Genomic DNA, 17,348 nt, shown 5'->3' with positions numbered 1-17,348 from the left:
GTTTTGTCAGTAACATTTATGGAGCACTCCTGCAGTATCACTTCAAGATTTAAAGACAGAGCAAATGAACTCTTAGAGATAACAGCTGGGAGTTCATCCAGTCAACTTGAAAAACCCCAGGCTGCTCAAGGATCTTACATCCAGCCAGCCAGCCATCTATCTATCCCAGACATACCATCCCCTGTACATGATGACAGCAGGACCTGTGGCTGTTGTAGCTCAAATCAAATACAGTGCAGTGCACTAGAAGAATGATCAACATTACATGTAGATAGTTAATAATAATAGCAGCATTTCTTGCTTTCTGCTTTGAGTTTGAGCTGCTTAAAGCAGAAACCCAGGCAGTGATTACAGACAATGCCATGTCAAGGGCTCAAGTAGATTCTTAGAACTGCTCTATTTCTACTGATCACAAGTTAAGAGTTTGCATTTATCAAAATAGTGTTTACAGTAAGAAACAGTCAAGCTTCTCTCAAGTTTGTTCATTCCCATCAGTGTGATGCAGAAACACGAGCCCTTCTCCTGTTCTTAGAGTGCCACACACACAGTGCAGGGGATGGAAAAGCTGAGTGGGAACAGAACTCAGGTGCACTCTGTGAACTTCCCTTTCTGATGGATCACCTGGAATTCAGTCACCTTGTGCCACCCCACACCCCTGTGAGTGGTTACCAGCCCCAGCAGCACCGCCAAGCACCACAAACAGCTGCTGGTACTAAGACCCACATTCCACAGCAGTGGGTGACTGTTTTCTCTGGGAATTGCAGCAAAGCCACAGAGCCATTGTGACAGGACACCCATTTCTATTCACAAAGATAAATCCTTTATTTACTAAGAATTATCTATACACAGATGAAGGACAGGAGTCAGAGTAAGGAGTGTTCCAGCAGAAGGGTTACACAGTCTGATCTCAACTGAGCTTTCTGTGTTGTTCTGTCACCTTCCTGTACAATGTAAATTATACACTTCCATTCTGAAAAGAAACTTGAACACCATTTAAAATCTCAGTGTTGAGATGTAGGTAACTAATACTCCATGGAACAGAACAGCTGAGATAACCTGAGGGATCATCTGCAAGGAGCAAATTGTGAACATCCATTTGGAAAAAGCACAACAACCTGCCCACAAATCACTCATTAAGTTTTCTCACTTGGAGGTTAAAATAGCCAAAATGTTGTTTGTTGTGACTTCATATCCGTGTCTAGTAAGTTCTTACGTGGAAATTAGAACTGAATTCTGTAAGTTCACTGCTAACAGATCACTACACACTTCAAGAAGCAGCCCCTTTTTAATGTCATTTTCCACAAACACATTTCCTTTAAAAACAGAAAATGAAGGAAAAAAAATTATATGGCTTTTCCACACTAAAACTGCAGATAAAGATTTTATAATGGGAGTAGATGACTTGAATTTTGAAAAACAACCCACTACAAGTCCAGAATATGAAAAGCTGCTGTTTAGAAAATGATGTCCCAGTTTACAGTGGAGCAGAATTACCAAGATTCACAGAGGCTGGGAGAGAGCTCCAAAATCAATCTGTTTTCTCTGTAAGGCTTTTCCAAGAGATGCCACGTAGACTGTCCCAAGGATCAGTGTGCCACAGTGAGTTTCTCCAAAGCCATGGTTTCACTGTTTCAAACATCTGCTTCAATGGTGGCACTTTGGAGTCATAGTGCAGGAATAAAAATTCAAAATAAAAATAAAATTTAAAAAAAAAAAGAAAGCAGACATTTGACTTTGTAGCAGACAGGAGACTCACCAAGTGTTGTTTCTGCTTCTCCTCAGCAATTCACTCCAATACAGCCACCACCAAACCAGGAATGCTCATCCAGCAACTCCACGACACGGGAAGTTTTCAGTCATCTGCAGAAACTTGCTGCAGTTCTTTAAGAAATGTGTTCTACCACATGAGCAGCCTCTTGCTTTAGGAAATGCCTTTGTTCAGAGTTCCCTCCTGTCATTCTGTTTGCTTAAAGCTGGACAGAGCTGCAGCACATCCACTGGCATCGGAAGGGCGGCAGAGACAGGCAATGGCCTCGGAGCTTCATCAAACCCGTACAGATTTAGACAAATACTGAGCATTCCTGGCACTTACCAACTGAAAACAGTCCTCATTCCACACCTGTACTGCCCAAGACTCTGAGTCCTTGCAAAGCCCATTCCCAGTGATAAAATCCATCAGGTTTCACCTGAAATTGGCCCCTCACAAACACAATCAAACTTCGCATTCAAACAGCTTTTGGCTCCGGACATCTCACAGACGGTTCCTGATCCTGAGTGTTCTGTAGGGACCTGCTGGGATGTCCAGGCCCTGCAATAAGGAAAACTGTTCACTGAGAAAAACCCTTTCCCTGCATCTCTCAGACCAGAGACATTTTTAGTCCTTGTGCCAGAAGAAAAAGATCTTAGGATTGAAATATTCCTATTTACAACCTTTGCCTGTTCCCTGCTGCATGAACAGCAGACAGATTAGTTAATTCCAAAAATGAGTTCTTGCAGGGCAGTTTCAATAAACTTTTGCTGTTTCTGGCAGCTGGAACATAATTGCACCTTTACAGTCCCCTCACTGCTGTCAGCTAAACCAGGAGACCATTAGGGAAAATAAAGGGAAGGCTGTAAGCTGGAATTCTGCACTGCCACTACATTAACAGGACTTCACTTTGCTTCTGCACTCCAAGGTTGAAAATTAAAGTACACTTTTAAAATCATTTTTAACTGCAGACTGATGCCAGGTTGGGTTTTTTCACCCATCATTTTAAAAGAGAGAAAATTAATAACTAGCAAAGGTTTTGCTCCTTTTAAGTTACTGTTCCTATATTTAGTTGCAGGGGAGGGTATAACAAAAAAATAAATGCTATTTGCAATTAAATTTCCAGAAGCACCAAATTCAGCCCTTCCCTAGTGCCCACACTGAGAAACCTTGCATCTGATTTACAAACGTAATTACATCAGTGTAATTATACTGGTGTAATTCCCCAGAAATAACAGTTATTTTTCAACATCCAAGAGAAAGATTTTAATTCTTGAATTCAACATGAAGAATTACACCAGAATAGCTTGTGCTAAATAGAGCTGGTGAATTTCCCCAAAGAGACATGGCCTAAAAAAAGAGTGCTGTTGTGGTGGGCTGGCCCTGGCTGCACACTGGGTGCCCACCCTGCCCACCTCCATCCCTGCCCTCCTCAGCTGGGCAGGGAGAGGAAACATACGGAAAGGGTCCTGAGTTAAGGACAGGGAGAGATCACCCAGCAATTACTGTCATGGGCAAAACACTCAACTCAGGGAAACTCACTGAATTTACTGCCAATTAGAAGTCTGAGTAGGGTAATGAGAAAAAGAAACCAAATTTTAAAACACTGTCCTCCCACCCCTCCCTTCTTCCTGGGCTCAACTTCACTCCCACATTCTTCACCTCCTTGCAGGTGGTGCAGGGGACAGGGAATGGAGGCTGTGGTCAGTTCATCACGTTGGCTCTACTGCTCCTTCCTCCTCACTCTCCTCCCCTGCTCCAGTGTGTCCTTCCCACGTGTCTGCTTGCCACGGGATCAGTCCTTCAGGCACAGGCTGCTCCAGTGCGTGTCTTCCATAGATTACATGTCCTGCCAGGGCCCTGCTCCAGCATGGGCTTCCAAAGAGGTCCCAGCCTCCTCTGGGCAAATCCTCCTGCTCCAGTGTGGGGTCCTCCATGGGCTGCAGGTGGATCTCTGCTCCACTGCCTGGAGCTCGTCCTCCCCTCCTTCCTCCCTGAGCCTGGTGTCTGCAGGGCTGTTGCTCTCACATATTCCCACTCTTCTCTCCAGCTGCAGTTGCTCTTATGCTTACAAGCTTTTCCCTTCCTTCCCAAATACATTATCCCAGCAGTGCACTGTCCCACTGCTGGTGGGCTCAGCCTTGGCCAGCAGTGGGTCCACCATGGAGCCATCTGGGAATGACTCTGCCAGACACAGGGGAAGCTTCTGGCACCTTCTCACAGAAGCCCCCACTGCAGCTCCCCCCCAAACCCAATACACCCCCAGTGTCCTGCAGATCCCAGACACTGAGGTTTCCTGCCACTGGAGAAGTTTGGGCTGTTGAAATGAGGAGATTATTATAGCAATGCTTTCAGCATTATTCAGGTCATTTTCTCATACATTAATGAGATAATAGAAATTTATAGAAGTCTTTATTGAATCTTAATTGCTCCCTAAGACCGTGACTGAATTAGAAAGAGCAACTGCCTTCTGCCTCAACTACTACAGCAGATGCTGAGGATACAGAATCCTAAACTCAGATTTTTTCATTTTTCACTTAAAAATACTATTAGTTTTCCTTTAGAATGATACCAATTCGATTCCTGATAGTGCCGTACAAAAGGTGCTTCTGAAGGGTGAGATGGATAATTCCAGTATTTAGTTTGCTACTAGAAGCCTCTAATGTTTTGTTGAGGTTTTTCTTATTCTTTATGAGGAAGAACATTTTAAACTAGAACACCACTGAAGAATTTAAATGGCATCTTCCTCACTAGCAAATGAGTTCAAATTAGCCCAATTACAATTAAAACATGACATATTTATCAACCATTAATGATGACAAATAATGTAAATCAAGGACAAATCTGTTTACAATTTAATAATCCACATCAAGCGACTACCAGGAGAATTTACCAATACCTAAAAATTGCCATAAATTACACTCTTAGTTGGGAAGTTTAAAGTTTTTGAAAAGCCCAGCTCTTGCAAATGCCACTGAATATTACAGATTTCTAAAGATGCAAAAATAGAACTCCTTTGGTTGAAATTATGTCCCTCTGTGAAACTGTAAAACCCAAAAACTGCAAACCCCAGAAGTTTTTGAATGCTGACTTAAAAACAAGAGCTGCATTTCACTGTATTCTTGTGCATTTTTAACCTGCTATACAAGACTGATCCAGGGTCGTTCTCAGCATGAACAGTTCCCACAGCCTTTCACACTATTCATAATTTCTTCTTCTAGCTTCTTCCTCTCCTCCTCTTTGGATGTCTGGTTATTCCTCTCCTCCCAGCTGGGATTGCTGTGACTGTGGAGCACTTTGCTGCTCTGTGTGTGCCACATTTCAGAGTAGAGGTTGCTGGGACTCGCGAGGAGCTCTGTGTGTGTACCACGTTCTGCCACCTTACCCTGCAAAACAAGGAGCAGGTCAGGAATCCATATTACCAGATCTTTAGGAACATGCCAACACATGGACCACAATTGCACAGTATAGATTAGAGCAGTTATTAATGACAAGGAGCTTGGGACAGCACGGAAAGACTGAATGCACAGTTCACTCGATAGCATATCACACTGAAAACGTGGAGCTGTGCTCTTCCCAGACTTAAAGAAATGGGAATCTACGTACCTCTTGTCCATCTGGGCAAAATTTAAAGCCCACCACCATGGAAACTTTTACTATCTAAAATAGAAGATCTACCTAAAGTAAACATGGACCTCTACATGAGGAGCAAGGTGCAAAAGCCACACGGATGTACCAAAACAAACACCTATGTGTTTTTGCTCAGTAACAAACACATGGGAAGAGGCTAAAAAAAGAGCAAAGAGAGAGGGATTTGTACTAGACAAGTGAAGCACATTTAAAATCAAATCCTGGAAACAATTAGTGTAAACTGTGCTTTCCTGGGTGCTCCTGTGCCCCTGCAATGGCCACCACGACAATGGCCTCAGCAGTTCAGTTCATCTGGGCTGTTCTCAAGGGAAAGATGATTTATTGACTATCACTGTGGAAATGGGAAGGAAGAGCTGGAGAGGAGAACTCAAGGAAACTCCAGCCTTACAGACAGAGAAACACCACCACTCTTCAAAAAACCAGACTGATCTTTTCACTTTGAGAGACACATTCACCGACTTCAAATTAAACTAATGTATTTGTTCTCTAGCTACTCTTTCTTCTGGTAAAGGACAGAATTATACAGACAACTATGTGGATTTGACGTTATTCTAAATTCTGATCTACAATTAAATCTACCTCCTTGTGACAGCTGTTGATGGATATGTTGGGAAAAAATGTGGGTCTTGGCACTTCCATTAGTAGTTATGCCGGTGGAATCTGAACAAAAAACGTGATCAACAGAACTGCAGAATTTACTTAAAACCTTCAAGGGGTTAATCTGGAGCTCATTGTAGTAGAGACCAGGCTTTTGAATTATGGTGCTTTTTTTAATAACTCTTGCACCTTCTCTGTTCAGCCCCACAGTGTTTAGATCTGCATCATTACTATGTTGTTTACTCACTCAGGAATGATTCTGGTTTTACCTGAACAAAGGTGCTGGAGTTGTGATTCCGTGATTGCCATGGCTAAGCAAAACCAGTCCCAACCATCCTGTCTCATCCCTGCTCCTGAGCCTCTTTGTGTGGCTGCCCCAGGTCAGTGCTGCAGGGCTGGCAGGAGGCGCAGCCCCGGGAGCCGTGGGGCACTGCCTGCCCCATCCCCAGTGCCAGCAGCATCCCTCAGGAAAGGCAGCACCCCGGCTCTTTTACAGTTCGAGGCTGTGCTTTCATTTTTAATTTAACAGTTACACTCTAACACAAAACACACTCTTAGTAAGCTGTGAAAACTTGCGTCGAAAACAAAAAGCTGCAGATCGCCTCGTGACACATTAAAAAACACTTGCAAGATGTTTTAACGTGCAGTTGGATAAGGGATACACCTTAGGAAAGGATTTTCAGCAAAAGCTGAGAAAACAAAGCCGGTCAAAACTGAATAAAAACTCCATGGAGCACTGCAAGTGATTTATTCCACTACTTCATTCTGAGATTCATATAAAGCTGAGATTTGTGTAGCAAAAATAGTCATGAATGTCACCATTTCATAAGTTTGTTCTAATTCCCCATGAAACCACTGAACGTACTGTAGGAATAATTTATTTGCTTTTAGATGTGTATTTTAAGTCACTAAATACACCTATGATCACAAGCATATAAATAGCAACTGATAAAAATGAATGCAAAGATAAATTTAACATCTATTATCAGCAGATTAGAGCACTGTACTTTCAGCATTATCAGTTAAAAGAGTAATTATGAAGTTATCATAAGGACATTTGTTTATTTTAAATCTCTTGCCAGGTATGGACAACAGAGAAGAAAATGGACTTTGGACACACTAAGCATGAGGTAACAGCTCAATAATGGTATTAGCAAATTAAATGTTGAAATTTATTGTTTTTTTCTTAGAAGAGAAAGGGAATAATCACATTTTTCTACAGGTACAACAGAGAATGGTGCTCAGATTTATGACATAATTAGGTTGAACAATCCTGCAGTCGTTCTATCTGCATGGAAACAGAACATGCTGTCCTGTCTCTTTCCATTGAAATAAAAAAATGGATGTATGTGAAAAATAGATGCTCACTGAGCAACGAGAGTGAAGCATAAATTGGGGGAACACTTCAGTAAATTCATCTGACAGAAGCATGTAATAAATTAGATCAAAACCATGCAACAGTGAGCCATAAAAAATAACATATGAGAGAGTCACACGTGCAAGTTTGTGAAGAGAAACGTATAAAAAGCCAAGCTTGAGCTAGAACTTTCCACCATGGCTCACTGCCAAAGAAAGAGCTTTCAGCACCTCAGTGGGAGTGTGATAATTCAAACTGGACACAGAGAGTTCCTAAAGCAAACACTGCCTGGCTGTGGAAGCCCCACACCCCAGGGGATCCCTCACCTGATCCAGCACGATGATCTCGTCTGCATCCACCACTGTGGACAACCTGTGAGCAATGAAAATGGACGTGCGGTGCTTCACCATGGCCCTCATGGCCTTGAGGATGTTCTGCAAGATTGGAACACAGACAAACTCTTACACACGTGCATGAGGAGAAATAAAATGCTGCTGGAAATATGCAAATTACTGTAAATAAGTTTTGAGAAACACTTCTGGTACTGCTACAGCTTCCTAATAACAAACAGCCACAAGCATCTACCAAAGACACAGATGAGTCCCAAGCATGAAATATCTGTGGTTCTGATAAAGCCTCAAACTGCAAAAAAAAAGAAAAAAGCTTGTATTCACAGAAAAACACAGCTATCCCCAGGGACAAAGGAAGAGACAGGTCACTAGATTTCAGGAAAACCTTCCCATGGAGCATGGTACACAAGCAACAAACAGCAGTAAAAGCATCTGAAAATAACTCATCATCATCATAATAATACTTTCCAATGAAAGTTAAAGGAAAAAATCCCCCTCAATGTCATGCCAAGGTGGAATATAAAGTTAAAGCAATCTTGGGAATCATCTATCTATGCAGTGAGCACTCTGCTATCTTCCCAAAACACATTCCTCTGCAAGGAGCACTGACTGGGAATTTGTGCCCTCACTATCATCAGTCAAGTGTCCTCTTCAGTTCCCTGAAAACTTTCTTTTTTGTCAGAAAAACATTTCTATTTCCAGGCACAGTCTTGTGGAAAGGGCTCACTTGCATTTGCTGCCTTTCAAGTGCATTTCTGCTGTGAAACTTTCAGCTTTGCTTACGACTCTTGCAATAGATAGAGGAAAACAAGAGAAAGAGTCCACGTGCTGTTCTGCAGAACTGTGTTATGGACATTGCTGGTCCACGAGGGAGCTGTGCTACATTTCAGTGCTGTGCTATATGGATATACAGTTCATACTCTGATTTCTTTGTATCTGGAAAATGAAAGTAATGTAGTGAGTACAGGTCAATAAATTCGCTCAATAATCTGCATAAGTGAACACAGCCACAGCTTAGCTCTAGTCCTTGATGACATTAGTTCAGGAAATTACTGCTGGGGCTGAGGGTTTTGTGCTTAAACTAAGATGTTGTTATGAAGCCTTGATGCAGTTCCTGTCACAGTGTCACAACATCCATGTCACAGCCCTTCCTGGGAAATGAACACCAGCACTGCAGGTCACACCTATCTGATCTGCATCTCAGAAAGATGCTGCACAACAAACAAGAGGTTTTCTGTCCTGCATTATGTCACAGTTATTTATAGGACATTTTTAAAGGAAGCTAGATGTCATCTAAACACCTTTTCAAGTGGATTGGAAAGCTTCACACTTTAAGACCACCGGAGGTATTTGCACTGGTTTCAAGGGATGAATGTGTAAAGGTGAAGGAGACCTCCAGAGTGTACAAGAAAATATCCCAGAGACAGTTGATACCCCTCACTGTGTCTCCAGCAGACACACTAAGCACCTCTGCTGCAGTCTTTAGGACAATGGCTTAGACACAGGATCGCTTAATACTACTGAGAAAACACCTGACAGCAATTTGGCGAAAAGAACAGAATTCTTTCTGAGAGGAAAAGAACAGGGAAAAAGTATTGGAATCAGACATCATTGCACCACTTAAATTTTAGAATTTTTTATCCCAATTTACCTCTTCTGTAATTGAATCTAAAGATGATGTGGCTTCATCATAGAGAAAAATATGTGGGTCCTTTAACATTGCTCTAGCAATTGCAACTCTTTGTTTTTCTCCACCTGAATGAGGGGGAAGAGGGGAAGAAAGAAAAAAAAAAAGTTAGAATTGTGACAGTGTAAATTCAACAGCAGATGTGACTTTTGAGGGTTGGTTCTTGGGTTTTTTCTTTTTTTTAACAGACATCATAGTTACTGCTGACAAAGGCCTGACATGTTACATAAGATACCACACAAGTTCCTGCTCCCTGGTGATTCAAGATTGCTTATCCTTCTGGAAAAGGACAGAGAACTATTTTGTATGTGCTCTAAGGCAGGAGCCTGGCCTAGGTCAGTACCAGTGCTGTACAGCTGGTCACTCTGTACACCTGGAGCATGAGCCCTTTTCCCTGGCCTGAGCTCTGCCCCATCCGGTAACTCTGCACACACAAACCCTGTTTTCTCTCCCAAACAACCAGTGCTCTGTCCATGCTGCTGCACTGCATTTCATGCATCTTGCTTACACATTGTGTCTTTCAGGTCTCCCCTTGATATTTATCTAACTTTGTGCTCCACGATGGTAAATGTCATTCAAGAACACAGTTAGTGTGGTACTGGAAACCACCTTCAGTCTGCACTCTACAGCCTGTTGGTTTCTGTTGTAACCCAGTTTCAGACTAGTTTCCCTTCCTTCAAAATTCTTACAGCCAACATCTACTCAAGAATAACTCGGGGCAACTTTTACAGACAGGAAAACAGGTGCATTTGAGAACTTAAAATCTGCTAAACATTTGGTATGCGATGCATACACGTCACATTTGTGCACTTGTCCTCCTTTGTTTTACTCAAGACTTCAAAACATTCCATTTAATACCATTATATCCTTGTTAATGTTCCATTCCTATCAGGAGAGAACATGCTTTCATAAACCATTTAAAAGGCTGATGGAAATGCTGCAGTTCACATTTTAGACTGTCTTTGGCAGAACTCAGAGCAATTAGAACTGTACAATTTACTCAGTCTATTTTAATGTGCTCTTCCTCCCTCTCCTTTACAGCATGTTCAGAACTCACAGCTTGACAATATCCATGTTTGAAAGACATACTGCAACAACAAAAACCCTTTCATTTGTAGCACATCCTTATTTCATGCTCTTCCCCATTCACACTCAGGACAGCAGCACATTAACAGTTCCATTCATGGAGGCAGGGGTTTGGCTCTGTCTATCACAAATCTATTAGAAAACACTGATATGGATTCTACTTGGAAAAACCCAAACAATTTGTTTTTCACTCTGTACTGTTAATGAATCAATCACTGAGACCACTAGGAACTGCACTAAATGCAACTAAAACCTTGGTTTTCCATCATGCACATAAAACACCTGGATTTCAAAGAGGACTCTTCAATTCACAGGCCTTTCACCCCCACTATTTCTGCCACAAAATCCCATTTAAAAACAAGACATAAATCAGGACTTTGTGCTTTCCTTAGACCAGAAGTATACGAAGCCTCAACCAACTTAAAAAAAACCCCAAAACAACAAACCAGATGCAGAAATTAATCCTTTATAGGAATAGAAATTAAACTTTTATAGGAATTTAGGGAGCCATTCTACTCTTCAGAAAACTAGAGATTCCAAGTAACAGATGCCATATTTTTACAGAGCTACTGAAGGACCTCAAAGATTTTCATTTGGTATCTCCAATCCTCAGAACAACTTAACCCCTCCTGAGAGCACTAGCCCAGGACTCCTGCAGCCTGACTGCACACATTCCTGAAGCTTGGTTACTACTGTTATTTGCCAATGCTCATCTAACTGCTGAAAATAAGAAAGTGAAGCTGCTATTTCAGTGGCAGATACTCACTCTAAGCTCTTTTTCTGTCCCCAAGGAATTCCATTGTCTTTCTCCTAAGTATTTTACATACTCTTATTTTCCTTAAATACAAATAAAGCAGGAAAAGAACACATTTCCACACTTCCTTTCACTTTCTAAACACACTTTTGTTGAAGCACTGGCAGATGGGTGTTTATGACCATCACAGTGGCAGCACAAAATGAAGGATGGAGTAAAGGCAGAACCCATTTTCAGACAGGCTCCGTTACAGGAGTCTCGAGGTCAGAAGGGAGCTCTGACATACCCACACACAGTGCTCCACATTTAGAATGGGACACTGAATGATGGAACTGTCCAGGTTGGAAAAGCCCTCTGAGCCCACTGAGTCCAACCATTCCCCCAGCACTGGAAGGCCACGTCCCCAATGCCACATCCACACAACTTTTAAATCCCCTCAGGGATGGGGACTCTGCCACTGCCCTGGGCAGCTGTGCCAGGCCTGGACAACCCTTTGGGTGAAGAAATTTTTCCTAAAATCCAATCTAAACCTCAACACAAGGTTAAGGCTTTGAGCAACCTGATCTAGTCCCTGCTCAAAGCAGGGGGGTTGGTCTAGATGATTTTTAGAAGGTCCCCTTCAACACAAACCCTTCTGTGCTTTTACAAACACCAAGACATTTCAAATCTATTGTTAGTCAAATCTTCTTTCTAGAAATTACTAGTGTGGGAAGACAGGCATCACATTCTCTCCAGTTCTGCCAGTACCTATTTTGTATCTTTCTCTTCCCTCACCCAGATTTGTGCTTCACTTCTCTTATCTCCCTTGTCCCCTTCCCTGTATTCCCCTTCAGCTGCTGTGCACGCTGCTCTGGGGACAGGTTGTAACTCTGATCTGCTGTTACAAAGAGACCAGGACTCCTGACTGCAGCAGCTGCAGAGTAAGAAACACCACACAGGGCTCTCCCTGCACCAGGCAGGACTTCTGCTGCACCCCCTGCACCCTCTGCTCCTGCCCTTCAGCATGACCAGGGCTCAAAGCACACACACAGAAAGTTCCCCCTTTTATGCCACTAGCCAGATTATGAGAAAGAGCATTTTTACATAGATGCATATCCATGCTTACATATTATCTCACACAACAATATCCCCTGAAAATACACTCCTTTAAATATCTTGCAAACTCCAGCTGCCTTACACTGTGGATCTTTATATTAATATTTAGCCTTTATACTTATGTTTTTTGGGCCCCTCACTATGAGGACATTGAGAGGCTGGAGCACGTCCAGAGAAGGGAACAGAGCTGGGGAAGGGGCTGGAGCAGCTGAGGGAGCTGGGGGGGCTCAGCCTGGAGAAAAGGAGGCTCAGGGGGGACCTTCTGGCTCTGCAACTCCCTGACAGGAGCGGGGAGCCGGGGGGGAGTTGGGCTCTGCTCCCAGGGAACATGGGACAGAAGGAGAGGGAACGGCCTCCAGCTGTGCCAGGGGAGGGTCAGGCTGGATATCAGGAAAACCTTCTTTACTGAAAGAGTGGTTAAACATTGGTACAGGCTGCCCAGGGCAACAGTGGAGTCACCAGCCCTGGAAGCGTTCAAAAAGCGAGTGGCCGTGGCACTTGGCACTACGGTTCAGTGGGCATGGTGGGATTTAATCAAAAGGTGGACTTGATGATCTTGGAGGTCTTTCCCAACACTAATGATTCTGTATCATAAGGTAAATAAGCTAAAAGCAAGTCTGACTGAGGAATAAACTCTGCATCAAACTTTGGGGCAGCAAAAGGGATATAAAGAACTTGTGTGTTTGAGATCCTACCTGAGAGTTTGAGGCCTCGCTCCCCGACCTGGGTGTTGTATCCATTGGGCATCCTCAGGATGGCATCGTGGATCCCTGCCAGCCTGGCCACCGCGTACACCTCCTCGGGGCTGGCCCCGGTGTTGCCGTAGAGCAGGTTGTAGTAGATGGTGTTATGGAAGAGAACAGCATCCTGCAGGGGTGGAAAGAACATTTCGAATAAGAAACCATGACAGAACTGTCCCCAAACCATGAAAGAAATCAATACAGAACAGCTTATATTTTTCTACAAAGCCTGAATGTTAAAGTGTTTGGGGAAATTTCTTTCCCCAAAAATGGGATTAATATATTTTGTGTCCTAAATATGTATGTCATGCATAGTTTCACCACTTTGCTAACTCATTATGGGTGGTAATCAACTATAAAGCTAAATCACTTAAAGCTGGAGGCAGTTTCTCATGGGGAGGCTTAAACACATTTCAGAAATTGGATCTATATGATGATGCACATAAAAATATAATATTTCCTGGGGAAAAAAAAAAACCAGGCATGGTGACTTTCAAAGGAATTAAGACAACACCACTGCATTAGGATTGACCTCCAATGAACCACAGCACCAGAACACTGAGAATTACTATTGCAATGGACTGCTGGGGAAAGGAAACATGGAATACCTGAGGTACAACTCCTATTGCCTTTCTCAGACTTTCCAAACTGACATCTTGGATGTTCTGTCCAGCAACATAAATATTTCCTTTCTGAGGTTCATAGAAACGAAATAATAATCTCACAATTGTGCTTTTCCTGGAATTGAAAAGAATTGAAGTTAATGTTACATTCTGGTTTGCCATTTACAATCTCCAATTGGAATTGATGTCACAAACAGAAATTATAAAAAGCAAACACAAGAAGCACTGTGTTTAAGAAACGAAATTCTGCATTGATTGGCATATTTAGTCCATTTACCCACCCTGACCCACTACCTCCTACAATGGCCACTTTCTTTCCTGCAGGGACTTCAAAGGACACTCCAGAAAGGACTTTCTGCCCCTCAAGGTACTCGAAATGCACATTATCAAAGGCGATGGCAGCAGTCTGGGGGGTGATCTGCAGGGGGGCAGCCAGCTCTTTGTCCTGTTAAAAGAAGAGTTCCACCTTATCTGCTGCCCAGAAACTATCTCCAATGGTTCAACAGTCCATTCCCAGCTCAGAAAAAGGCAAACAGCCACTCCAGCTTGGATATGTGGAAAATAATTATCATTTGCTGCACAAGTGACATTGGTTCGCTCACCCTTTCCCCCAAAGGAGGTAAAAAATTCTGCTGTGAGCACTCTGCCTCACAACTTCTTTTGCAATAATAAATTCTGCATCATTAATTACCAATAAAAATTCAAGCACGAGGCATGAATACTTAAACAAAAAAAATCTCAATACAAACACAGCTTCCATGAAACATCTTTTGCTTCTCTGCAGGAAAAATACTCAACTGCTATTGCAGTAACTGCACCTAAAGAGGAAGCAGAACAGCATCCTTACACAAAACAACTCATTCATGAATAGCAATTAAACCTGGAAGGTAAGAAAACGGGATGAAATGATGGCATTGCCACAAACAGCCCTATTAAATACCCAGATATTTTAGGAAAATAAGCTACTACTTACTTTAATTTTGGTATCTACACTGAGAAGTGTAAACAAGGTATTCATATCTATAAGTGCTTGTCTTGTCTCTCTGTATACTGTTCCCAGGAAGTTTAGGGGAAGAGAAAGCTGGAACAGCAATCCATTCACCATTACTAGATCTCCAACAGAAAGGCTGCCTTAAGACAAAATGGATGTGAGAGAATAAGGAGACTTGAAGGGTTGTCTTGTCAGGAAGTACCAAAAGATTCAAAAAAATAATCAAGTCAATCAATTCTAGTTTCTTTTACCCCATTTCTAAACCTATATGTTTAAATAGCAAACAAAACCCATTTCCAGAAGATCAGATTTTATATAGGAAGGTGCTTGAAATGAATGGCAATGTCTGTGTGGATTTCACTTTAAAAAAGATAAAATAGCACAGGAAAATAAGGCAAGCAGCATATAAAACATCAGATTGTGCAGCTGTAAATTCCACAGAGAGAAACATAAAGGGACCTAAATAAGTTAGAAGGGGAGCAGGTAATATATGAGAGCACAAATCAGGACAGACAATCTTAAGTACAATTACAGACAAATGCGACTGATAGAATTTGTCATGATCATACTACAGACCACAGAGCTGCTAAAACCCACAGTGAGAACCTCTGGGCAGCTTAGTATAAACAGGCTGATGAAGGGAAAACTCAGGATGACACACAGCTAAAGGTAAGTGCTGAGTCAGTTCAGCTGAAGCAGGCCCAGAAAGATGATTTAAAGCCATATTTCTACCTCCTGCTTAAAGCTATTCTAAATTTTCCTAAGAAGAGTCATGAACTGCACCTCCTGACTGATCTGTTCACAGGGTAACCCTTCTCTGCCCTGGTATCTCTTAAAAAGGGAAAAGCAGATGCAAAAAAGACCATATGGTATAAATGTCTGCCCTTTGAACTCCTCTGGACATTAACAGTGTCTAAAACATCACTGTTTTTACTCTAAAACCACCTTGCTTTAGCTGAGCCTCACCCCAATACTGTAATTGAATCGTACTTTGTCTTCCTAAACAAGCAGACTTTTGTAATAAATTAGACAAACACAGATTAAAAACCCTAACTTATGGAAACAATTGTTTGAATAATGTGCCTTATTAATCTAAGGAAAGTGAAGGACACTGGTTATAAAACTACTGGAGACAAAGCACATGAGTATATACACTTTGGGGAAAAGTCCTGAGTCTTGCCAACATGGAAAGGAAGAAGGGGAAAAACAGAGGGTCTTGGCAGAAGGCCCACAGAAGTATTTGTATGTTTAAAAGTGTCTTTCACAGGCCTTCAACAGAAACTTCCTGAAGTGACATTTTCTTGGGATCTTTCTCTAACTGCTTAAAATGTTTTTGATGAAATCATACTAGTTATTGCTATATATATACACATATATCATGGAATTAATAATACTACAAGAAGCAGAAGCAGGCAAAACTCTTAAGTAAAAGCTCTCAAACAAAACCACTCAAAATAAACTATCACATCAACTACAGGTTAGTTAAAATTAACTCCTCTCTTATGGATGAATCATGGTAAAGGAGAGTCATCTTTAGCTTATAGACAGATAAGTTACCTGCAACAATGCCCTGGCTGGCAAGCACCATGATGGCTGTTAAGCCCACACTAAATATAGCGCTCTGTCCAAAGTTGAGGAGAGCTAAAGTAGAGGTAGTCTTCAGAGAGGCATTTTCATAGATCTTCAGGAACTCATCATACCGTTGGGCTTCGTATTTTTCATTATTGAAATACTACAATATACACAAAAATGGTAAATGTGGCAGCCTCAAACATCATCAGACTGTTTAAGTTGTTACAGAATAGAATGCTACATGCACAGATACACACAGCTGTTCTCCAAAAGATCTAACAACTAGAGAGAAAAGAATCAGAGAATAGGCTGAGCAGGAAGGATCAACTTCAACTCAGTTCAACCCCTGACCCTGCCCAGGACATCCCATCAATCCCACCCTGTCCCTCAGAGCATTGTCCATACACTCCTGGAGCTCTGGCAGCCTTGGGGCTGTGCCCACTGCCCTGGGGAGCCTGGGCAGTGCCAACCACCCTCTGGGGGAAGAACCTTTCCCTGAGATCCAACCTAAACTTCGTCTTCAAGACTAAGCTTACATTTTGCAGAAACTGATGGTGAAGGTGATTTAGTCATGAAGGAAACTTCTCACTCTCTATTAGCAAATAGATTCTTTCAAGCCCCACTAAAACCTCTGTGCTCCTCTGTCCATGCCACGCAGTGCTCTGCAAACAAATCATGTTTAAAACCAGGCTATTGCTCTAAAGTTGTAGCCCTGTAAAAGATGAATCTTGTGACTCACTGACACAAGTAAGACAAAGAGCCTGGTAGTCAAGCCTGGCCTTACCTTCACAGTCTCATAGTTGAGCAGTGAGTCGATGGCAGCGTTGCCAGCGTCGTTGTCGGCCTTGTTCATCTCGATGCGGAACTTGGTCCTGCAGAGGCAGGGTGGGCACAGTCAGGGTGGGCATGGTCAGGGTGGGTATGGTCAGGTGGGTATGGTCAGGGTGGGTATGGTCAGGTGGGTATGGTCAGGTGGGCACGGTCAGGTGGGTATGGTCAGGGTGGGCACGGTCAGGTGGGTATGGTCAGGGTGGGTACGGTCAGGGTGGGTATGGTCAGGTGGGTATGGTCAGGTGGGTATGGTCAGGTGGGCACAGT

At 42.5% G+C, this 17,348-nt stretch overlaps 1 protein-coding gene across 1 annotated transcript in view; it reads right to left on the bottom strand.

Moving 5' to 3' along the window:
* Window positions 1-797: 797 nt before the first annotated feature.
* ABCB7 (ATP binding cassette subfamily B member 7) overlaps window positions 798-17,348 on the bottom strand; it is a 34,298-nt gene continuing 17,747 nt past the window's right edge. The window contains exons 8-16 of the mRNA XM_027662297.1: window positions 17,035-17,122; window positions 16,236-16,410; window positions 14,661-14,818; window positions 13,969-14,132; window positions 13,673-13,802; window positions 13,020-13,191; window positions 9,354-9,457; window positions 7,679-7,786; window positions 798-5,133 (exon numbers count right to left, since the gene is read on the bottom strand). Of these exons, the coding sequence (XP_027518098.1) occupies window positions 4,915-5,133; window positions 7,679-7,786; window positions 9,354-9,457; window positions 13,020-13,191; window positions 13,673-13,802; window positions 13,969-14,132; window positions 14,661-14,818; window positions 16,236-16,410; window positions 17,035-17,122 (1,318 nt within the window). The 3' untranslated portion in view covers window positions 798-4,914. The remainder of the gene's footprint in view (window positions 5,134-7,678; window positions 7,787-9,353; window positions 9,458-13,019; window positions 13,192-13,672; window positions 13,803-13,968; window positions 14,133-14,660; window positions 14,819-16,235; window positions 16,411-17,034; window positions 17,123-17,348) is intronic.

The sequence above is a fragment of the Corapipo altera genome, unplaced genomic scaffold (assembly GCF_003945725.1).
Source record: "Corapipo altera isolate COAL_440 unplaced genomic scaffold, ASM394572v1 326, whole genome shotgun sequence".
Classification (NCBI taxonomy): Eukaryota; Metazoa; Chordata; class Aves; order Passeriformes; family Pipridae; genus Corapipo; species Corapipo altera.
This window is presented reverse-complemented; position numbering and strand designations above follow the sequence as displayed.